General features: G+C 45.1%; 1 protein-coding gene across 1 annotated transcript; it reads left to right on the top strand.

The window, feature by feature from the left end:
- Positions 1-4617: 4617 nt before the first annotated feature.
- On the top strand, positions 4618-21912 carry ACBD7 (acyl-CoA binding domain containing 7). The gene is given in 5 exon segments (XM_075827653.1): positions 4618-4692; positions 4695-4769; positions 16676-16793; positions 17853-17915; positions 21621-21912. Coding segments are annotated over 5 exon segments (405 nt in total). The 3' UTR covers positions 21695-21912.
- The last annotated feature ends 3678 nt before the right edge of the window (positions 21913-25590 follow it).

The following is a 25590-nucleotide window of genomic DNA, read 5'->3' as shown; positions in this document are numbered from 1 at the left end:
ATGATTCTAAACAAAATGATATTATGCAAATACTGAAAAGGTACTGGCGTATTCTCAGTTCTGATACAGATTTGGTTGATCAGATCACACAGTGGCCTTCTGTCATGTATCGGAGAGGGAAAAACATTAGGGACAGAGTCATGCACAGTTGTTTTGACCCCATTATACCTAGGGGTACGTGGCTGGAGAGACAAATACCAGGCACCTTTAAATGTGGTAGCTGTAAAGCCTGTGATTTTATTCTCAAAGGGAATAGCTTTACTAGTGTTGCAACACAGGAAAAGTACAACATTCGGGATTTTGTCAATTGCAAAACAGCGGGGGTGGTTTACCTTATTACATGCCCATGCCCCCTAAATTATGTGGGCAAAACGGCACGACAATTTCGGCGCCGGATAAGGGAGCATGTTGGAGATATTATCCATGCTAGGGACACCCCAATATCTAAGCATGTGCATGCTAAACACCAAGGCCATGCAGCATGTTTAAAGTTTCAAGCAATTGAACTCATTAGACCCCCAAAAAGAGGAGGTGACTGGGAAAATTTAATTCTACGCAAAGAAGCCCAATGGATCCATAGACTGGCATACATACAACCAGCGGGTTTAAACGAGCAGACTAATTATACGTGTTTTATTTAATATGCAATACCATTCCTCTTTAGGTGGCCAATATTTACTCTGGGTTGCCGTTTTGGGTGGGTGGTTTTATTTTGCATAGTGCACTATGTTTGATATGGCCATATTGGCCAGCCAACATATAAAGAGATCTTTTGTCAGACTTTCCAAATGAGAGGGACTCCGTAATCTTGTCCACCTAATATGTGTTTATAAACTAAAGAGTTGCTTTGTGAGGTAGTCCACTTGCGGTGGGTAACTGTCCCGCAAGATATACTTACAAAATAAATTATCGTTTTGCTCTTACCTTCCTCTAACTTGGCAGTCTGGGCGATACGTCCTTGGCTTCTACTGCGCCTGCGCGTTCGGCATGATGCGGTCGATGATGACCCCTGGCTGTCAGCTGACGGCGGGGGGTCACATGGGCAGGTGTCACGAATCGAGAGGGTGCGGTGATTGGTCAGTTCATGTAGCGCCGCCAAATACGAGGGGTGGAGTTTTGGTGCTTATAGTAACCCAGCGCCTGCAATGAAGTATGCCGTTGACATCGATACGAGCATCTTCCCGTGGCGCACAGCAGAATATCTGCTGTTGAACATTATTATCGCTGGTGATGAGGCCAGAGTGACCAAGATACGGACCCCTGAGGATGAGTATCTGAAACGCGTAGGGTCGTTCATTGTATATGGAATGTCTGCATAGGGGACAGTAGCATTGTGTTACACCCAGCGCTAGGAGATCCGGTGATTGTTTACGGACACTGGTGCATTTTGGGGATTGTACTATTGTTGAGCCCAGGATAAATGCTGGTTCCAGTAAAACATTGTTACAAACACTGAGATATATTTATCATAATGACTCAGTGTTTCTTGTTTAATACATTTTTTTAATTTTCACGGTGGGGCTTACTTCACAGTGGTGTGTTACCCCTGTTTTTAAAACGAGTTACTATTAAAAGGTATATTTTACTCAGTTGTCACTTCAGTGAACCTTCTAATTTTTTCATATTGTGGGAGCACAATTATATTTATATCAATTTATACAGTGAATTTCTATGTGTGGATCACTCACAAAACCATACGACAACCACAGGCGTAGTGTTATTGCTAAACACTGCAAATATCTATAATAGCTCGTGACCAAGACCATTAGGTAAATACTGTCTAGTACAACTAGTGCTAAGTAAATTTACTGTCATTTGTCACCATACATAGCCTTAAGATATCAGACACGTATTAGGTCCTGTTTGAAGAACTGTATATAAATGCTCTATACATAATTCCGGACACAAGTCAGGGGAGAAATTAACCTGAAATGGCCGGAAATGAAAGACTACGTCCGCCTGGTGATACCAGGGGGGCCAGTGTAGCAAGTCTTACCCATGAAGTTGGAGGTAAAGTGGTCCACACGGTAAGTAAGCACCTTACCTAGCCCCGTTCCAACGACAGACAGAGTTGCTCGGAGACGGGACCCTTGTGTAGGCCAGCGTGATGCGGTGACATCATCACACCAGCCTGAACGGGGTTTCTTCCCATCGCCTTACAGGCTGTAGGCCTAGCGTGGCCTGCAGCCTATAGTATTGAATTGTATCTGCATCCTGAGGATGCAGGTACAATTGAATATGGCTGTCGCTAGCATTGGGGGCCCCCGGTGCTAGCGACGCCACCGGTCATGAGAGGGCTCGTGCCGCCCGGCCCATAGATGTTGGTGGGTCAGTCCGACGCCGTGTGGTCATGTCATACAATCAACTCGCACACGTGATGTGACGTCAGCCATGGAGCAGGGGACACCCAGCAGGGGCAGAAGAAACTATTTTTATATTTATTATAAGTTTAATTTATGCAGTTTTTATACCCTAGGGAACTTTACCTTGCGATAGTTAGATCGCTCATGCAATACACTGCAATAATTATGAATTGCATTGTATTGCCTTTAAACTGTGCTCTACTCTTAGGCTGGGTTCACACGACAATGTTACGTCCGTAATGGACGGAACGTATTTCGGCCGCAAGTCTCGGACCGAGCACACTGCAGGGAGCCGGGCTCCTAGCATCATAGTTATGTACGACGCTAGGAGTCCCTGCCTCACTGCAGGACAGCTGTCCCGTACTGTAATCATGTTTTCAGTACGGGACAGTAGTTCCACGGAGAGGCAGGGACTCCTAGCATCGTACATAACTATGATGCTAGGAGCCCGGCTCCCTGCAGTGTGTTCGGTCCGGGACTTGCGGCCGAAATACGTTCCGTCCATTACGGACGTAACATGGTCGTGTGAACCCAGCCTTAGACTGGGTTCACACTGAGTTTTTTGCTGGAGGAAAATCTGCCTCAAAATTCTGTTTGGAATTTTGAGGCAGATTTTGCTCTGCCTGCAGGCCAATTTTCACTGCGTTTTTCGCCCGCGGCCATTGAGCCCTGCCGGCAAAAAATGCAGCAAAATGCGCTTTCTCTGCCTCCCATTGATCTCAATGGGAGGTCAGAGGCGTAAACGCCCGAAGACAGGGCATGTCCCTTCTTTTTCCCACGAGAAATCAATGGGAGGCATTTTCGGCAGTTTTTTTACGCGTTTTGCGGCGCAGTTTCTGCGTAAAAAAACTCGCCAAAAAACTCAGTGTGAACTGGCCCTTAAGCTTTGACTCTGATAGAGGGCAGACCTGGAGACCTTCAACCAGTAGGCACCCTGCAATTTTGTCTGGGTTAAAAAGTGGGGGCTAGCCCCCTCTAACCGCTTAGATGCCACGATTGCTATTGATCATGGCATCCGAGGGGTTAAATGGCCCGGGATGGGAGTTATGTCCCATTGCAGGTGGGTGTCAGTTGTATAAAACATCCGCGTATGGGGCAGCACCCACCATATTAGGGTAGCACACCTCTGCTGTACATGTATGGCAGATATCGCTAAGGGCTGATAGGGGTCCTCCAGGACTTTAACATTGATGGCCCATCCTTTATGCTTTCCCAGGATCCTCGCGATCAGCCTAATGAGGGGGTCTGCAAGTGCCTCGTTCCCTCCATTGTTTACTCAGCAGTTATCTATAGGGGCGACTGTCCCTGCTACACTATTCCCTATGGCAGTGGTCTCTAAGCAGCTGTTTTCGAAACTACAACTCCCAGCATTCCCTGATAGCCACTGCTCTATGGTATGGATGTACTGTTGGATGTACAGTATGTGACCCATCCTGAGGACCAGTCTCCAGCACTTTATTTATTCCATGGCACAGAGGCTGTTCTGATTATATACAGTCTTCTACATTAAAATATGGACACTATTGACTGAAGGGGAATTCCAAGAAAAATTATTGATGGCCTATCCTTATGTGATCGGTGGAGGTTGGTAATCAAGGCCCGCGGCTGTGCCAGTACTGCAACTCAGTCCTATACCCTTGACTGGGGGTATTGCAGTACCAGGCACAGCCGCATTATCCACAGAATATGCCATAAATGTTTGATAGATGCGGAACACAGCTATGTCCAGAATTAGGGTCACCCGACCCCCATCACGCCTGGTGAGATGGCCGCTGGATCCAGGCGGAGGAGGAATAGAGAGGAGGCCGCACACTCTCCATTGATTCCTATGGGAGTTACGGGAACAGACGAGCAAGCGGGCGACCCCCGTTTTGGAGATAGGTGCGGGTCTCGTGGATATGCGATACATGTCGACGGTGGGAAAACCACTTTGCAACATAGGCTTTGATGACTACACAAATACACGAAAAAGTTGCATAAATAGCAATTTCCTAATGTTTTATAATCTGCATAATAGCGTGTAGCGCTGCCGACACTATCACATTCTAATTGATTCAATCTTCGCTTTTATAAAAACGTATAATAGACACAAGCAGAATATTTATAACCACCAATCTCTGCATTGGTGGACTGTCAGCCTATTCTCACAACGGCGCTGCAAGTCACCACATCATCATATTGACAATTTGGCAGTGAATGGGTTACACCTGCAGCCCCCCCCCCCCCTCCTTCGCTGCCTTTGTAGTCAGCTACAATGAATGATGTCATTGCACAAGACATGGGTAACCAATCAGGGGTCCTGGAGCCGGGTGGAGCGCTGACCCATATAAAAGGGAGACAGCTGAGCTGCAGCTTATTGTAAGAGTTGCTGCTGAGCTGAGTCCTGCACCAACCATGTCTCCCCAGGTAATGCCCATTTTCTGCCTGCTTACTGCCCTGGCATATCTGTATGGCACATAGGCACGGTACTAAACAATCTGTTTATTTCTGCACAGAAGGTTATTTTTTATTATATATAATCTATCTGAATGTTTGCTATGAATTATTTATATATGCCCATTGATCCCGGCTATGCCCTGTGGCTCTATAGATGAGATCTATAACCCCCTCCTTTGTGCATGGGATCCCCCCAAGATGAGCGCTTGAGACCATGTTTACATAGAGTATATTAGAAAAAGCGCAGATTTAACTTCTTTGTTGCGGTAGAGATTGGTTTGTCAGCAGGTGCTGCCCGTTTTATAACAATGTTGCTTCAAAGTGTTAAATAACAAATTCGGCTCTGCTACATCTGGCTGGGTCGGAGAACCCTTTTAACTTAGAAATGTGATCATCTTGTCAGTCTCCTTTTACTTACATGATGGTAACTCAGAAGACCATTAACCTTTGCAGTAAAATACTTTCTGTACCTGGTGCTTGTTACTGTGTGCACTTTAATTTAGGAATAGTGGAAAATTGTAATGTATTGTTATCAGGTCACTGTGACCGGATCGTAAAAAAAAAATATCTATGTACATCTCCTGGCTTTTATTTGTGCATGTTTAGGGTGGTAATGTCATCTGCGTTATACGGAATTTGTGCTTTAGGGTATCCCGATGTTTTGATTATTTCCATGCTCCTTCTGTCCTGTCGGTACTTTTTAGGTTTATGTGAACCGTGTCTCTATCTATGAAACGTGTAGTGTGGGCTGCTGTTCTGTAAGTCTGTGTTTTGTTGCCCCTGCATTGTATGCTTCAAGTAGATACGTACACTAGCGGCAGACGATACAGCGATGATGGGGCCCAGGTTGGTTCCACCAACTTTGCTAATGGGTAACAAGAACCTGGGCAGGACTCTCCTCTCCAAAGGAACTGCATTGTTGGCAAAGATGGGCGTGGGGAATTTCTCAAGGGTCATAAAGGGCAACAGAACCTTCTATTGTGGGTGACAAGTCCTGGCACCATACTGAGGGGGGCAATTTTGGCTGTTTTGTGCCACCACTGCTTCAAAGGGTATACGTGCCATAGCCGCAGCCCAGGGATCCGGACTGGCTAAGAGACGCATTGGATGGAAGGAGGGACCCTCTTATCATGGGAAGGGTGTTAGTAGCATCAACCAGCATCGGTAAAGGGGTCCCATTATTTTTCTTTGAGAACACACCTGTTTGTCCCCTGTATACTTCTTATTTGCTTGAATCCCCCCAACCCAGGGTATGTCTACTATAACCAGTACTGGTATATGTGCTGTCATAATAGTCCCGCGCTGCCCACTGGGTGCTGTGGATTCCCTAAAGTTATCCTGGCGTAAAGGCTCCATTCACATGTGTCTGCATACTATTGAAAGGTACCCCCACCCCCCTCAAGATTACAAAATGTCTGTCCTGTTTTCATTGACTTCTAGTATACAAAAAAAACGTATCCGTCTGGATCCTGTTTCTAAACGGGACAAAGGGGGGGGGGGCCTGTATTTTTTTATCTTGATACGTCAAGGGTAAGTTCAGACGTAGCGTAATTGCTGTTTTTGTTTTTTTGTAAATACTTTATTTTGATTTTCCCCAAAAATTTGTGGGAAAGGTGATGGGTAATAGGAGGGGTACAGAAAGGAAGAGGGGATGTAGGGGTGGGGAGGTAAAACATGTTTTTCTGTGCGGCGAATCTGCAGTGTATTGTAGCAGCAATGTGGGTGAGGTCTTGCCAAATTACACCCCCTCCCACACTGCAGAATTTCTGAATGGAAACTGACCTGTTTTTTTTTCCCCACTGCAATGTCACATGGAGGCTGGGGGTGCAGGGACGTGCCGCTATAGCAGAGGCAGGGGCGTAACTACGAAAGACTGGGCCCCATAGCAAACTCTTGACCAGGGCCCCCCCCCCCGCAGGTGCCACAAGCATCCCCCCCTTATAAATAGTGCCCCCTGTAAACAGTGCTATATAGCCCCAAATATAGACCGTGCCACACCCCATTTGTAGATGGGGGGGCCCCCACTATATATAGCGCTATACAGCTCCCACTGTATATAGTGCCACACAGCCCCCCCCCTTAGTAGATAGTGTGCCACACTCGGCCCAGCCCCCTTGTGCAGAGGCGTAGCTAGGTTCTCCTGCACCCGGGGCAAAGATTCAGATTGGCGCCCCCCCCCAACTTATTTCCCGACATCTCCTTCCCCCTCGCCATGTTTGCTTTCTCTACCAATCAATGAGGTACTTTTTTTTTTCACAATTTTTTTAAATGTAACTAGTATAAAAGCATTTCTACATTTTACAAGCGATATAGTTCTATAATGTAATTAACATAAAAATAAATTAAAAGAAAATAGATTAAAGAGACCGCACACAGCCCCTCTCTTGTAGATAGCGCGCACACACAGCCCGCTGCCCCTTTGTAAATAGTGCCACATTCCCCCCCCCCCTTTTAAATAGCGCCACACTCCCCCCTTGTACTTAGCGCCACACTGTGAACAGACCGGTGAGTGGTAGCCTACCGCTACCAATCTCCGCTCTGCCTGGTGTGACTAGGGAGATGCTGTTTCACATAAAAAAATAAAATAAATCATACCACCCATCTCGCTGCAGATCATGCAGTGACTACAGTGCTGATTAGAGGCAGAATAAACATTTACATTAAGTGACTCACCGGTGACGTCTCAGATTCTAGTTTTCTTCTCCTCCGGTCCAGACATCTATGATGGATTTCTACCGGCCATGACCCATTTCTGCAGTTTTCCGTTTAGATGTCTTCAGCTTCTCCCTTTTAAAACATTTCTGCACCTGTAAACAAAGTTAAAATTCTCAACACCTCATGCACCTCTAAATATAATCGCGCCATACACTGTCCCTGATTATAATTGTACCATACACTGCCACAAACACACCGTGCCCCCTAGAGATAGTGTCCCCATAGCCGCTGTGCCGCCCTACATACAGCTTCCCCTATAGGTAGTGCGCCACGTATAGCCCACCTCTGTAGACCGTGCCCTACATATAGCAACCCTGTTAGTGTCCCACATATAGCCCACCCCTATAGAAAGTACCCTAAAAAATAGCTCCTCTATAGATATAGCCCACCCCTGTATAGTGTCTCATATAGCCCCCCCTGTATATAGTGGCCCACATATAGACTACCCCCTGTAGATAGAACCCCCACTATAGATAATGCCATTAACAGTTTTATGAGGAAAAAAAAAAAACTTTACATACTCGCATGATCCCGTTCCCAAGCTGTTCGCTGGCGATGCTGATCTGCTCTCTACTGAGCGGGTCTGCAGGAGCTGAACAAGCGTCGTCCAATGACACTGATTGGCAGGGTAGAATGACTTGCCCCGTCAATCAGCGCATTTCAAGTATGGAAGCGGCTCGATGACGTCATCGTGCCGCTAGCCAATCAGTGTCATTGTAAGGCGCTGAATGCCTGGCCATTCAGCACTAATGCATGTATTTGGCTGTCTCTAGCACCGGGCCCCTCCGGTGCTAGCGATGCCTACAGGCATAAGAGGGCCTGTCGCCCGGCCCATACTTGTTGGAGGCTTGGTGGCGCGGGCCCCATAGTAGCGGTGCTACTGCTGTAGCAGCCATAACGGCTGCTAGCGGTGCCACCGAGCATATGGGGGGGCAGGTGTCACGGGTCCCCTCAAGCCGCGGGCCCTGTAGCAGCTGTTATCGCAATAGTTACGCCACTGTCCAGAGGTACAGGACTATTCAAGGGGATGCAAAAAAAGTGAATGTTTGTTGCTTTCTGTTCGCTAGGCTTTCTTTTTTTTATTTTTATTTTTTTATTTTTTTCCGTAAGCAAGTGAGAAAAAAAAACCTCTGCAACCTGGCGAACTGAGACAAACGGAAAGCAACTGAAAAGAATTGCCATTGAAATAAATGGTAACTTTAATGTAACCGTTCCTTTCCATTTAATCTTTCGATCCCCTCTTCCTCTGGAAGAAAGGTAAGCGTATATGAACCAGTATGGGGAAAGCCCGCAACAGAAGAGCAGCAATTCCACAGCCTAAATCGACAAGCTTTAGCTTAAACTGCACATCGACTTATGAGAAAAAATAAATTTCGGCAGACTTTTTTTATTTTATTTTTCGCTGTGTGGATTAGATTTGTTAATCTCACCCGCACTGCTGCTACTGTTTATACTGAGGATTTTATGCAGTGAAATCCGTTGCGGAGAAGCTGCAGGGTTTACACCCAGTGTGTTCCTGCCCTTAGACTGCCAGTGCCTCATTTTTATTTTTTTTAAGTTCCCGATATGGAGCTATCTGTGCCTTTTTAGTTTTGGCACCCGATATATAAAATTATCAGCACAGATGGCAGTGAGTACGTGAGCCGTTATGACTGGGTGCCAAATTAACACCCATATCTCGAACGGTTGGGGCTGGAAGAGGAAAAAAAGCGCCAGAATCTGACGCCTGCAAAACAAAGGAGATGTCAACTGCAGTCTTTTGGGCAGGTGACCGGTCCTCCTTAAATGACTGAGTAAACTTGCTGCTATTTATGGTTTCAGTCACATCCAAGGTGGCTTTTTTTTTTCTCCCCATTCCTTTATCGTTCCCTGGAGTTTTCCTACCCCCCCCCCCTCTCTGATCGCTGGATCTGATGTACTCATGGGTTTATCATTCCTTTTATATTTTTATGTTGTGATTCCCTTAAATAGTGGCGCAAGACCAAGTTGGGGGTCTTTCTTGCTATGGCTGGATTCACACGCAGCAGATTTTATTGCAGAAGTTCTTGCAACTGAAAATTCATTCCGTTATTTGACCGCAACCTGCAGAAATCTATGCATCTGCTGCATGTTTTTTGTTTTGGGCAGAAATTTCTCCAATAAGACCTGCCACATGTAAATCAAACTGATCAGGGGCTGTCATTCTGACCTCTGGGCAGGAGTCCTCAGTAACTGCTCCACTGGAATCAATAAAAGATGCCTCACGTATCCAAGTGGACTCTGGAACGTTGCATCTTCGAGGCGGCATCTTGTTACCTTAGGTTTCCACTCTTGGGGTAGGAACACGTAGGGTGGATACGCTGCATGAAGTACACCGTGTATTCATCCTGGATACTGCAGGGAATTCCACATCAAAAAAAAAACCACACCAGATAGTTTTTTGTTTTTAGGTGGCATGTCTACTACAGGAACAAAGTGTGTATACTGGTCCTCGGCCATAGTCATAGCAACGCATCCCTCTGTACGGAGCGCAGCCTGGCCTCCGGAGATGATGCTGCAGCCCATGTGACCGCTACAGTCTCTGGCTTCAGCAGTCATATGGGATAAAACATCATCCCAGGAGGCCGAGCTGTGCTCCGTACAGAGTATTACGTCACTAGGACTATGGCCTGGGGTAAGTCTACTTTTTTTTTTATTTTATTTTTTTTGCAATACACAGCTTTGTTGCGAGTTTCACCTCCCCACGAGGAACATCGGCAACAAAAGCGCAGCGATTCTGCAGCATACGTTGACATCCTGCAGATTAAAAAAAATGCACCGAAGGTCAATCTGCGACCTGTTTTACAGGTGGTTTTCTTTTTTGGTTCAAATTGCTGCTACTCTACTACACTGGATTTTCTGCAATGAAATTGGCGGTGCTCCCCTACCATAATGGTCCATGTGGAGAACTACAGTAGTCTGATGTCCTTTTCCTCAATTGGATAAAAACTCTCAAACTGAACCTGACATGCGCTTTTTTTTTTTTTTCTGGCTTAGGCCCTGTTTACATCAGCGTTGCCCTTCTGTTGAGGGGTTCCATCTGAGGTTTGTCGGGTTGACTCCTCAACGGAAAGGCAAATGTGAACCTTGGCCTCTGTTTGCATCACCATTTATCTCAATTGTGACGGGAACTTTGCTAATGGTTTCCGTTTGTCACCGTTGAACAAAGCATCAAGTGCTCGTGTGAGCGTTCAGCCGCTCCATGTCTGTTCGGCTTTTTCCAGAAATCAATGTATCGGAGTACGTGCTCAATAGAAAGTCTGAGCCTGTACTCCGATACATCGATTTCCGAGCACTACTTCGTTTTTAGCTATTCGTGGGGGTCTAAGTGCTTGGACCACCATCAATCAAAGCTTCTGACATGCCACTATGACATGTCAGAAGTTTGACTGTTTAGTTACCCTTTAACTTATGACATCAGTTTAGCAAGTGAACGAACATGTTTCCATCTTGTGAGGGGAGAAATGCATCGGCTCGAGTCCTGGACAGGTTTCGGGAATAGGTTGTTGTCAAACATGATGGTTCGGGGCATGATCGCTGTATCTCAACTCTCAATCGGTTTTGGCCGATCAAAATCGTTTTATGATCTCCAGCATCCTCCTCACTATTTGATGCCTCAGCAACACTGAGACCTGCAGTAACTAGAGCTGCTTCCTGCAGATGGGGGATTGCCACAATAAAGATGGCGGACAGACGCTGGACTAATCTCCTCTAAAAAGCTAGTTGGAGACTGGGGGAAATAGAACACTGTAATGAGGATTATATTACGCGACTTCATGTATCTGCTGGAGTTTATAACTTCATACACGACCCCTTTTCCAACGCTTGGAGTGCATTTACTAGAGATGTTCCCGACCGAGCTGTCAAAACCACATGGAACAAGTCAAGTGCATGGCGTCAATGTGCTTCACTTGTACAAGCAGCACAGGCCAAAAAAAACAAACGCACGTTGTTTTACCACGAATTGCTGAGGCTTTACGATGTGGCTTTGATGGTACTGTCACATGTTTTATTTATATGCCCCCTTAGGCTATGTTCACATGGGACTTTATCATATTTAAATTTTTTCAGCACATGAAACTCTTGTATTAAATACCAAAATACACTTGAAAATGGCTTTTAATTAGCAATATGCTGTGTAGTTCATATAAGGATTTTTTTTTTATGCCTCTGCATAGATAAGCTTTGTAAAAAGTGACATGTCAGTACTTGCAGGTTTTTTGTCGTCCCCCCCCCCCCCCCCCCCTAAGTCTTTCTCATTGATGCTTCAAATACACTTGCAAAATCAGCTAGAAAAAATTGCTGTATTCGGAGGGTGTTTTCCTCTTGGCAGCAGCCTGAACATATGCCGTGGCCTCCTGCTCTACATACTAAAGCTCCCTAGAGAACCAGGGTGATTTAATGTGAACCCAAACTAAAGCACTGGCCCTTTCCCCAGAGGTGTATGGCCTACTACATTCCATGTATCTGAAGCCAGCAAATTAAGGGTATGTTCACACGCAGTGTTTTCAGAAGTAATTCGAGCGTTCTACGCCTTGAATTACACCTGAAAAAAAGGCTCCATTACGCCTACAAACATCTGCCCATTGCTTTCAATGGTTTTTACGATGTTCTGTTCCCACAAGGTGTTTTACGCGTCGCTGTCAAAAGATGGCGTGTAAGAAGACGCCCGCGAAAAAGGTGCATGTCACTTCTTGGGATGTTGTAGGAGCCGTTTTTCATTGACTCCATTGAAAAACCGCTCCAATAACGTCCGTAAAATGCACCGCGATTAAAGCGAGTGGTTACAAAAACGTCTGAATCAGGAGTTGTTTACGCCTGAAAACAGCTCCGTAATTTCAGACTTATTTTGCTGCTGCGTGTGAACATACCCTTACTATTACTTCACCAGACGTGGTAAGTCACATTTAACACTTAATGACCTATTTGGAGGAATACCTCGTCTTCATGGTGGCGCTTACATGGCAGTGGCTAATCACAATGGATCTACTATTGTGGCCCAGATTAGGAAGCCTTGGTACCTCTTACTGGACAATATTAGTTTATCACAATATTTACAGTCTATATTGGGATTTAGGGTGGATTTACAATTTATTTATTTATTTTTTGTTGACATTGATGGCCTATCCTAAGTATACAGCACTAGATCGGTGGTGGGGCTGCTGAGAGCCAGACCCCCAATCAGCTGTTCGAAGAGGTTGCGCTACTCATAAGAGCACAGCAGCCTCTTTGTTTACATGGTTTCGTTCTCGTTCATAATTTGCATGCGCTGTTACATTTGTAGCGGCTGTGCGAGGTGTTGCCCCATTGTCCTAGTCACTCAAATGGGAATGTGGTGCAATACATACCCCATAATGGTACAGATGAAATACATCTCATGATCCCACACCGAGCAATTGTACCACACTTTCCACAAATAAGTTATGGCTCTCAGAATATGGTAACTCATTTTGTCAAGTATTTTTGTGCAAAAGTAGTTAAACACAAAACCGTATATATTTGGCATGGCAGTAATATCCACCGACATAACTCATCCTAGTTTATACCACACAGTAATCGCTATAAAAACAAACACATAATTGCATGTTTGAGTTTTTGCCCCTTATCCCCCCAAAAATTTCTATACACTGTGTACCCTAAAATGGTGCTGTTGAAGAATAGAAATCTCATATGACAAATTAGTTATGGCACTCGGCAACGCAGTGATATAAAACCAAAAATTTGGACTGGTGGTTTACCACCTTGAGGACAATTTTTTTTTTTTTTATTTTTTTTTTTTTTTGTACAGGTCCTATCAGGGGAAAAAATGGCATAAAACTGTACGTTCTGAAAACGCCCCAAAACTTTGTAGCCTCTGATTCACGAACATTTGGCCAGTAGTCAGACTTTTTGATGAAAGGTGGCGGCAGGATCCAACTAGCTTAAACTGTTCCTTACCAGCTAATTACGCTATCACTGCAATGTCGCATGACCCTGCGATGGTACATCTCATCTACGGTATAGTGGAGAATTATTTTCTTAATACGATCTATAAGCTTTATTTGCTGAAACTGTAGTACCCCTTGAATATGCCACCCATAGGAAAGACCTATCGCAGGTTTCTACAAACACTGGCCCTCCAGCTGTTGCCAATGTCATACTTTTGAAGTATCAGAGGGACAACCGATGTGGCGCGCAACAAATATTTTCTTAAGCCATGCCTCTAACCCCACCCAATCCCTGCCCCTACATACCCAGTTTAGCCTTCCAGTATCATGCTTCCATAGTGCCTCCCAGTGTAATACCAAATAGCTGCCCTCACACAGTATACTGCCCCTTAGATGCTCCCGTACAATATAATGCCCATAGATGCTCCCATACAGTATAATGCCTACTTAGCTGCCCCTAGTGTCAGTGCCCTTGTAGATGGACAGTTCCCATGTACATAGAATCGGTGTCCATGTAGGTAGTGCCACACACCACTTGAAGATGGTGCCATTGGGACACCCTTCTATGCTCTGGCTGGGGATTTGGCTCCTAGAGGAAGCCCTCAGGTCACTGTCCATATACAGTGACGTCGGTGGCTACTCCTTGAGCAGACGCCCCCCACCCCCGTTACTGAATCTGCCCGGGGATTCCGCTCCAGGAGGAGCCCCTGATGTCAATGTCCATATATGGACCGTGACCTCAGGGATTCCATCAAGGGTTTCCCAGAGCACAGCTTTTAAAGTATAGCTTTGCCTGGGGAGTCCTCAGTGAGCGGAGGAGCTTCTCCAATCTGAACTAATTCTGAAGCATGGAGCTGATAGTTCCCTGCTTCAGAATTGGGTTCAACTGTATCTGTGGACGGTTGGGAGGTACAACTCTGATCATGAGTGAGGGATTGCTGGCTGGGGTTGGTGTAATATGCTATGAAAACAATATAGTCTTTCACTAACTTTTTGAAGCAGATATAAAATTAATATAACCTAAAGACCAGGATGCAGAGTTATTGGCTCATAACGCCAGCCTGTGCGCTACCAGCATTGGGATGAATGGGTTCATTAATATATTTTCCACCATCCGCAGTGACAGAACAGTGCCACGCTGTCACCACATTATATGGGCTTTTGGAAAGGCCTTGTGACTGGGTGAGAAGTTGCGATAAAAATGACACAATTGACCCATTGTACCTCTGATAAAGACAAAGTTCAAGTCTGGGACTATGGTCATGTACAAATCCTTCCAAAGAGACAGAATAACCTTAATAGATTCCGTGCCATAAATTTACAACTAGATTGTTTTATAACCTTGTACAAGTGCTTATTCCTTATAAGCATCAAAATTTAAAGAAGCACTCCGCTGACATTCACCCCCCCCTTCTCGGCTTGAAAATTTTAAGTGAGGTGTATGTGCTCTGTTTTATAGTTGCCCGTCCCAGACTGCTGTTGGGTCACATGATCTTCATCCTGACCAACTAAAGGGGTATTCCCATGATCCTTTATCACCTATCCACAGAATAGGTGATAAATATCTTATTGGTAGGGGTCCGACTGCTGAGATCCCCACCGATCATGAGAACAAGCTTACCATGCCATTCCTGGCAGCCCCATAGGAATAGAGCGGTACTGCACATGCTCTACCACCACTTCATTTCTATGGGGCAAGATCGTTGGCAGCCCATAGAGATGGAGCAGTGGCTGAGAATGCGCACTTCCACTCCATTCATATGAGGCTCGCAGGAATGGCAAGGTAAACTTGTGATCAGACCCCCTGATCAGATTTATCACCTATGGTGGATAGATAATAAATATTGATTATGGGAAAACACCTTTAAGAGCATCTGCTGTAAGGACCAGCAGTCGGTTTCTCAATGTGAGTCTCCTAAATTTGCAGACACTGTAGGATTTAAGTGGTCAGAGGCACAGCTAATGGTTTAGCACAGGGGGAGGGTGAGGCGCAGGTCAGGCTTGCGTAAACAGCGTAGTTTGCTGTGCTACTCTTTCTTTAAATTTCCATAGAAGTGAATGGGTGTTATGGAAACAGCGTACCATAGCAAGCTACGCGGTTTGTGTAACTTCCATTCACAGTATAGTGCCTCCCTACACTGTATAATCCCCCTATAGTATCTTGGTACATCACCACACAGGATGATAACCCTATAGCTGCCCCCATAATGCTATAAAAAAATCCCCTAACCCAATTCTCACGACGAGTGGAGGAGATGCCTCTGCTCCTCCGGTCTGTACAGTGTGGTTCGGCGCAGACAGGCACAATGATGTCACTGCATCGCGCCTGTCTGGTCTAGGACGCTCGTGGCCGGCGTTGCACAGCAAATGCTGGAGCTGATGGCTCCGTGCTCCAGCATTGGACTCCATTGTATCTGCATTCTGTGTGCCCTGCATACCCTTTCAGCAGTGGGTTGCAATGTGTATATACAGAAGCCGTCCACATGGCATCTATGGGGCCTATTTGACTGGAGAACCCAACTGACTTTCTACAAGTATGGGGAAATGGCTGGACGGTCAGGCCACCATTCTTTACTACATGGGAAGTGGGGAAACAAGCACAAGACCCTTCTGTCATGATCTGGTAGGTATCATGACCTGTAAGAGCCAAGGGCCCCGTTTTGATTTTTTAATGTGCCATGTAGGCCTCAGTGTAGTTAATTGGAGAACGGCAGAGGCATCTTGGCAATCTTAGACATGGAATACCAGGGGTCAGGATGTGCTTATGATAAATATGTAGCGTGTATACCAATAATCAATGGCAGATATTAGTTGGTAAACAGTTGGAGTTGTCTATGGTGAAATGAGTCAAGTGTGATGGGGAAACTGTCAATATTCCCAGCAACCTACAGGACATGTTTCCCTACCAACGACTGGCACAGAATGTATGTAGATGCCATCAATCACAATGTATAATTGGACCACATCTTACCAGTTATGGATCCCTCGGTGAGGTTTAATAGACTATAATTTAGAACTATGTACATGCACGGCCTGCTCTCCCCTACTTCTCCTCCTCCTCCTCCATGCGTCCGCCTCTGTCCAACTTCTATAGTTTAAAGTCATGAGACCATAGGAGAACTTTCTCATTTCTGTATTGCTGCAGGAGAATTGGTGTTGTCACAGAATCCTTTTAGAGCCGCATTGCCTCCTCATTCTCTATTGATGTTTCTGCAGGCAGATTTTGACAAGGCAGCAGAGGATATAAAGAAATTGAAAACCAAGCCGACCGATGATGAAATGAAGGAAATCTATGGCCTCTACAAGCAGTCTACTGTGGGAGACATCAATATCGGTATTTTATCATTTAACTCTACGCTGTCGTAAGGCTTCATTCACATCTGTGTCGGGATTCCGTTCATGTGTCCGTCGGAGCTTTCAGTCAGTGGAACCCATGAACAGAATCCAAACAAACTGGAAACCATAGGTTTCCCTTTGTATCACCATTGATTTAAATGGTGACCAATCCGGTGCAAATGGTTTCCATTTGTCACCATTGTGTAAGGGTTCTGTCATCTTTGAATGAATAGCGCAGTCGACTCTGGAAAGCTTAGCTTTGCTTCTGCTGTACTGATCCTTTTTATATCTTATATTTTTTTCTACTCCAGAGCTGTTTATATTACAATAGTCTGCTATAAATACTACACCCGACAGTGAACAAGGATTGCTGTTAAGGTGTAAGGGATGTTTCTAACATGTCTCGTTTTTAGTAAATACTTATATTCCCTAAGAAATAATTCTGGAGCAGATTTTCTTAGTACTCTACGTTCTGTTCCTCTTATTCCTCCTAGAAATTTACAAATGAATTGACAGCTGGGTGTTACTGGTTGGGTGATGTCAATGACCATGTCCGATCAGTGCTGACTGTAGGGACACACCCCCTTGACATGGTGAATGGTAACGCCCAGTTTTGAAATTCCTCATACATTTCTAGGAGGAATAGCAGAGGAACGACACCATTCTGGAGCATCTTTTCTTAGAACTCTGCATTATTTCATGGGGAATACAAGTTTTTACTAAAATAGACATGTCCAGAAGTGACAGATCTTTAAGGACTGGATATAAAAGATGCTAATATTAATGCTTTTCTTACATGGGGTGTTGTATTTTAACCCTCACCACTGAAATTATATAATTAAAATTGACTTCACCTGTTCACCCAGGACATGAATAGAATGCCAGAACTGACACAGAAGTGGAGGATATAACCTTGTATAACAATGACTTGCAAGGAACGTGGAAAGCTGGGTGATAACACCCCAATAATGGCTGCCATTAGTGATTGAGACCCTTGGATCATGAGGTATATAGTATTGTACTGCAGAATAAAGTGACGTCTTATTTCCTTCTGCAGAGTGTCCTGGAATGCTGGATCTTAAGGGCAAGGCCAAATGGGAAGCGTGGAATTCAAAGAAAGGTATAATTGTTTTTATTCAGTTCATAGTGGATAACAAGTACAATAATCCTTCATTGAGAAAGTTTTAACGTCTACGACGTGATCGGACCGTGAGATACGCACCATATTTCCTGGACCGAACACCGTTCAGGGAGCCGGACTCAAAGCATCCGTTATGTATGATGCTGGGTGTCCCTGCATCCCAGAAGAAATACTGTAATGTTTTCAATACAGGACAGTAATCCCACAGGGGGGCAATGACTCGGTGTCATGGATGACTATGCTAGGGGTATAGCTCCCTGAACAGTGTACGTTCCGGGTAATGTGGCCGGCATGGTCCGTGTCCCACAAACCAAACACAGCCGTGTGACTAAGGCCTAAGTGACAACTGGATTGCTAGCAGGGGCGTAGCTAAAGGCTCATGGGCCCCGATGCAAAAGTTCTTATTGGGGCCCCCCCCCACACACACACACACAAACTCCTCATGGCCGACGGTCCGCAGCTTTCAGCTGCATCGCTGGGTCTCCTAAGTGACCCAACAATGCAGCACTAGCAGCCGGGGCGTCACTAAGGCTGGGTTCACACACCCTATTTACGGACATAATTCGGGCGTTTTAGCATTGAATTATGTCCGAAAATGCGGCTCAAAAGCGTTGGCAAACATCTGCCCATTCATTTGAATGGGTCTTACGATGTTCTGTGCCGACGGTCATTTTTTTTCACGCGCCGCTGTCAAAAGGCAGGGCGTAAAAAAGACGCCCGCGTCAAAGAAGTGCCTGTCACTACTTCAGACGTAAATGGAGCCGTTTTCCATGGAAAAAACAGCTCCAATTACGTCCGTAATGGACGCAGCGAAAGACTCCTGCACATGCCATTACTGCTGAAATTACGGTGCTGTTTTCTCCTGAAAACAGCCCCGTAATTTCAGCCGTAACGGACGCTGCCGTGTGAACATACCCTCAGGGCTTAAAATGTCAGGGAAATGGCCCCAATACATATGAGTCCGCCCAAAAAATGTGTGTATAGGAGACAGCATAGCATATCTATAGCACTACGACCCTATAAACTATGGGTAGGATTAGATACAGTGGCTGAGCAGACAGTATCACACGACAGGATTAGATATAGTGGCTCGGAAGGCAGTATCACACGATAGGATTAGATACAGTGGCTCAGCAGACAGTATCACACAAGATATGATTAGATACAGTATCACACATGATTGGATCAGATACAGGGCTCAGCTCGCTGACATTGCGGCTCCAGTGCTGGACCCAGGAAAGGTAAGAATAATAATTTAGCTTCTCTATGTGTTACTGATTATTTTTGTGTGTTTGTGGTTTTTTACAGGTTCGGTTGTTGGACTTCGGATTCGAGGACTTCAATGATGGCGTTTTTTTTTTTTTTATTCTCAATAAAATGGTTAATGAGGGATGTTTTTTTTATTTCAATAAATTTTTTCTATGTGCTTGTATCTTTTTAAACTTTATTATCACTGCCTTTAGTAATGGCCGCTGGCTGATTGACAACCTCCATTACTAAGGCGGGGCTTAATGTTAGCAGTTGCAGAGGCCAACACTAACCCCCATTATTACCCCGGTAACCACCTCCACCAGCGGTACTGGGAAGAGCCGGGTACGAACCAGTACCCGACCATCTGTAGTTACGGGCCGGCTGGTAGTATTAGGCTGGGGAAGGCCAAAAACAGTGGCCCTTCCCACCCTGGTAATGCTGCCTGCTGGTGCTGTGTTGTATCTGGCTGGTTATGAAAATTGGGGGGGACCCCACATCATTCTTTCCAATTTTTTTTAAAATGACGTGGGGTCCCCCATTTTTCATAACCAGCCAGATACAATAAAGCAGCAGCAGCCTAGCATTACCAGGGTGGGAAGGGCCACTGTATCTGGCCTTTCCCCTCCTGATAATACCAGCCTGCGGCCACCCCAGTGGCCGACCATCACTACAGATGGTCAGGTACTGGATCGTACCCGGCTCTTCCCAGCACCCCTGGTGGCGGTGGGTACCGGGGTAATTAAGGGGGTTAGTGTTCGCCTCTGCACTGTCAATCAGCCAGCGGCCATTACTAAGGCGGTAGTAATATAGTTTAAAAAAAAACAGACATAGAAAAAATATTTTATTGAAATAAAAAAAAAAACACACAACCCTCATTAACCATTTTATTAATAAAAAAAAAGCAGTCATCGAAGTAGTCCTGGAATCCGACGTAGTCCAACGACCGAACCTGTAAGAAAACACACAAGAAAAACGATTAGTAACACGTGTTAGGCTTAGATACAGGGCCCATGTGTGATACAGTCTGTGGGACCCTGTAGCTAAGCCTACCACAACGTAGGCTTAGATACAGGGTCCAGCAGACTGTAATCTTATACAGTATAAGATTACTGTGTGCTGGGACCCTGTATCTAAACCTACAGTGTGGTAGGCTTATATACAGGGCCCATCAGACAGGATCAAACATGGGCCCTGTATCAGAGCCTACCTTGTGATTGGCTTAGATACAGGGCCCAGCAGACAGGATCACGCATGGGCCATGTATCTAAGCCTACCATGTGATTGTGTGATGCTGGGCCCTGTATCTAAGCCAATCTGTGATCCTGTCTCATGGGCCCCCTAAGTCTGCTACATCGTAGGCTTAGGGGTTGTGCAGTCACTAAACATTGATGGCCTATCCACCGGATAGGCCATCAATAGCTGATGTGTTGGGGTCCGTCTCATACGAGAGCTGCTTCCCCTTCATTTCACTACTCGCTCACACTGTGAATCGCCAACACCGATTCACAGTGTGACCGGAATGAAGGAGCAGCTCTCGTACGAGTCGGACCCCGCCAGTCAGGGCTAATCTTACCTTCCTCTTCAGCCGCGGCGGTAGTTCTGTCGTCTCGATGCGGCGCATAGCGCTGACGTCATGCGCTGCGCACAGCGCTTGACGTCGGGACCTCCGCTGCCATCCGGAACCAGGAAGGCAAGTAGTCTGTTACTATAGTAACAGGGGCCCGCGGCCCGAGTTACTATAGTAACTTTTAATTGATGTGGTGCGGGGGGCCGTGGGCCCCCCTGGCTTCAGGGTCCTGTTGCAATTGCGACCGCTGCAACCCCTATAGCTACGCCAGTGATTGCTAGGACATAATCATGAAGTGAGAACACATGGGGATTTATTAAAGAGGACCTGCCACCTGGTCATATGTTGAACTGGTTATCTGACCTGAATAGCGCAGTCTCTGATTATAGCACTTTTTCTTGGACTCCACACTGTCCCAGAGATATGGCCCCTGTTGGTTCCCTATATGCTAATTTGCATGGTTAGCCGACAGGGTGGAGCTAGTATCCCTGATTCTGACCAATCGGCACAAGGCAGCTTGAGTTAGTTCACACCCTGTTGGCTAGCTAAAGCCGTTTAGTATAGAGGGAGCCAACACAACAGTGAGCCATATCCCTGGAATGGGGGGGGGGGGGGTCCAGGAAAGAGACAGTGCTGGAATCAGACTGTGCTATTCAGGTCAGTAAACCAGTTCAACTCGTGTGACCTAGTGATAAGTCCACCTTTAAATAGGGGAAAACTGCTATTTGCACAAATAGCTTTTCTACACCAGCTAAACTCCATAAATCGGGCACATTTTACTCCAGTGCTTATATTAAATCTGATGTATAAAATGAGTGGGTGTTTGACCTACAGATCACTTATGCAGCTTTACGTTTGTCTTGCAGGCTTGTCTAAGGAGGATGCCATGAGTGCCTACGTGTCTAAAGCCAATGAGTTGATTGAGAAATACGGCATGTAGTAATACTATGTGGCCATTTACGTTCTGTACGCAGCAGAGATGGTATAACCAGTGTCACGTGGAGAGCCGACACAACTAATATCACTAGTCACCTGCTCTAGGTTTCTGTAATGTTTTAGGTACCATTAACTTGGTGGAAAACCGATCTCTACTGTGACTGGACGCTCATACTGTTTTCTATGCCTCGCTCTTACTTATTAAAACAATTTGACACTAAATGTTGCAGGTTTTTATATTCTGCCAGTTTTGACCATAGTAAGGTGGGTGCATAACATGACTATCGGGGGGGGGGGGGGCCTCAAGATACCTATAAATCTGCATGAACCTTCCTTTCCTCTTACTAAAGGAAAGTATCAGAACCCCAGATGTAATTATCATAAGGACTGGGTTAGAGAGGGCAAAAAGGGGCAGCTGCCCAGGGGCCTAGACTACGCACTTCCCTGGCCAGGCTGCAAGACAGGAGTTTAAAAAAAAATAAAATAAAATAAAAATGCCTCAAATGATCTCCATCTTCTGCTCTTTTACAAAGTTTTATTACAAGGGGTTGCAACTATTTTCCTTGCATGGAGCTCCAAAGCCTAATCTGCCTGCACTGGACATCTGATGGTTAAGTGTCTTTTTTTTTTTTTTGAGGGCTGTAGGGAGAGGGGATAAGCAGCTGCCAGGCACCTCTTGCTCCACTAATCTCCCAGGTAAACAAAGACGTGCTTGTTAAAATCCTACGTGCCGAACCTTGCTTATCCCAAGAGCAGATATCAAGGTAGTAAATCTGTCCTCCGACCATTTAGACTGTTGGGGCCTGCCAACAATTTGTCAGGCCCCATTCACATGGTAGATGTTTGCGTTTCTTGGCGTATACATTAAACGTAAGCCAAAACCATTCGTCTTCATTAAATGTGTAAGCGTACATGATATACATGTTACCCTTTTAGTGGCAGATCTGTTCAATGTATAGCCTATGGGTGACAGATGCTACTGTTAAGCATATGTCACCCATAGAATATCATGTATTCCATTTACCATACTAATGCCATATATTGGTATGTCATCTATAGGCTTCCATGTTGTATATAAATAGTTTTTTTTTTTACCGATTGAATAGAACAATGGGCTAATGGAGCAGCTTTCTGACATACACGCTAAACGTAGGGCATAAGTGATGTGGACGGGGCCTGTTCATTTTTACTAGGGAGTTTACACACCGCAGCTTGAAGTACCTCACAAATACTGCACTGGGTCTTTTTTTTTTTTTTTTTTTTTTTTTTTTTTTTTGCGGGCCTTGGGCACTATCAATGAGCTGGATATGTTCTTTGGAGACTGGTAGTTATATTTATCAACTTTCAGAGACGAGACGTCCAGGGAAACGCTTGAGTAATTTTCCACTTTAATCAGGCTGGCTTAAGAAACCTTCCAACGGGGAAATAAGCCTAAGGGTATGTTCACACGCAGTGGTTTCAGACGTAATTCGGGTGTTTTACGCCTGAAACTGCTCCGTTACGCCTACAAACATCTGCCCACTGCTTGCAATGGGTTTTACGGTGTTCTGTTCCCACAAGGTGTAATTTTACACGTTGCTATCAAAATACGGCGCGTAAAGACACCTGCAAAAAAGGTGCTGGACACTTCTTGGGATGTTTTTGGAGCCGTTTTCATTGACTCCATTGAAAAACCGCTCCAATAACAGCCATAAAATAGGCTGCAAAAGACGCCAGTTGCTACAAAAACATCTGACAATCAGGAGCTGTGTTTGCCTGAACAGCTCTGTATTTTCACGCTTTTTTTTTTTTTTTTTTAGTCTCGTGTGTGAACATACCCTCAGGCTGGTGTCACACGGTGCAGATTGGATGCGTTTTGTTAACCAAAACCAAAATTGAGTCCAGGAGAGGAGACCGAATAAGGACGTTCTGTTCCCAGTTTTGGCTTAAAGTGCAAATCGTCTGTCTTACGGTACCTTCACATGCGGCAAATTTGTTGCAGGAATTCTTGCAATTGTCTCTTGTTAAAGGGGCTTGCAGAAAACCATTTGCATGCAACAAACCGTATAGAACCGGTTTCTGAAACAAAGCTGCAGAGAATATACCCTTATAGCCATTACAGCAGCGCAAAATACAATGGTGGCAAATTGTGCATTGTAGACAGTGGGGGTTTTTTTTTTTTTTTTTTTAAGGTAGGCAAAATCCTTCATATGTGAAAGCAGAGACTATGCAGAATAGTCAACATCAAATCCACTATAAGGGAAGAGGCAGAATGGTAACCATAACAACCTGCATATAAAAAAAAAAGGAAAGACATGACAAACAACCTCAAAAGTGGGATATGCTCCAAGAGGCACAGGTTTTTGTGGAAAAAATGTCACCCACATGTTTTAAACCTTTGGTAGAGAATAAATAGTTGTATATCCACCTTTGATCTGTTAGGGTGTGGGTAGCTTACTGTATCTTTCATGCAGCAAAACTTTCTTAGCCTAATACATATGTATTAGGCTATGTTCACATCTGCGTCTGGGCTCCGTTCTGGCGGGAAGTCCTGATGGATCAGAGCCCTGACTACGATGTGAATGAAGACTTCGGTAAATAAAAGCACATGTATCTACCACTCATGCCTAATGTTTTTTTTTTTTTAGAAAATTTAGCAAAGTATTTTTTTTATGAATACATTTATTATACTGGACTATAAAAATAAGCCATACACAAAATACAGTAAACTTGCATAACGTCCTGTGTTAACACTAGTGAAAGAATCCAAGAGTTACGACCATCCATAGCACAAACTCTGCACAACTTTAAGGCCGAACGCATGACTTTATGAACCCGTTGTATGGAGCCCTATTATGGCACTAAAACTTCTCCATGTGACTCTGATTTTATACAACGCAATGCCTGAAATCTGCAGAAAACAAGTTGTGGTATGTTCTCACGTGCCATGTTACTGGGGTATCCCCTGCTTATGATGCAGCGCATGTTGGGGCTATTGGCACATCTGACTATTGCAGTAAAACGTGTGAGGGTCTCCTAGTTGTATGCAACATTAATAAATGGCTCTGTACCTATTAGTGGGGTCTTCTTAATTTGATGGGATCAGCTCCTGTTTTTTGAAGAGTGAGTGAGACTGACTGCCTCACACACTGACCATAAATATGTGGTTCAACGGGGGCCATATATGCCGCAGTATAAAATAGGGTGGTATATGGATATTTGTGTTCATAAAAAAAAAAAAAGTTGCAGAATGCTCTATTGGATACAATATATCGGATGGAGCTAATGGCACGCCACAGTGAGCTATGCAGAGGTACATGAGGACTTCCGCTGATGGGTCTGAGCCGATTCTTGTGAACTTACCTGTGAGCATTACCTAAGAAAGTTACATTAAGGGGGGATTCACGAGTGATTTTCGTGCGTGCAGGCCGCGGTTTTTTCGCGCGCCACGCACAGCCCTATAGAAGTCAATGGGGCAGTTCAAACAGTGCGTGATTTTTGCGCAGCGTTTGTTCGCTGCGTACAAAACGCAACAGGTTCAATATCTCCGCGTATTTCGCGCATCACGCACCCATTGAAGTCAATGGGTGCGTGAAAACCACGCAGGTCGCACGGAAGCACTTCCGTGCGAACCGACAAACAGCGCACCAGCTGTCAAAAGGATGAATGTAAACAGAAGCACCACGTGCTTTTCTGTTTCCAAACATCCAAACGGAGTGTCTTTGAGATGAGCGAACCCGGACAACCGAACTTCACCGGGTTCGGCCGAACCCGTCAAAAAAATTTCCGGTACGCGACGTCAGGAGATAGTCACTGTCCAGGGTGCTGAAAGAGTTAAACTGTTTCAGCACCATGGACAGTGACTTCCGATCCCAATAAACATGAACTTGTAAAAAAAAAAAAACGAAGTTCTGACTTACC

This window comes from Rhinoderma darwinii, chromosome 5, assembly GCF_050947455.1.
Source record: "Rhinoderma darwinii isolate aRhiDar2 chromosome 5, aRhiDar2.hap1, whole genome shotgun sequence".
Lineage (NCBI taxonomy): Eukaryota > Metazoa > Chordata > Amphibia > Anura > Rhinodermatidae > Rhinoderma > Rhinoderma darwinii.
Note: the sequence above shows the minus strand (reverse complement) of the source record. Positions and strands in the feature narration are given on the sequence as shown.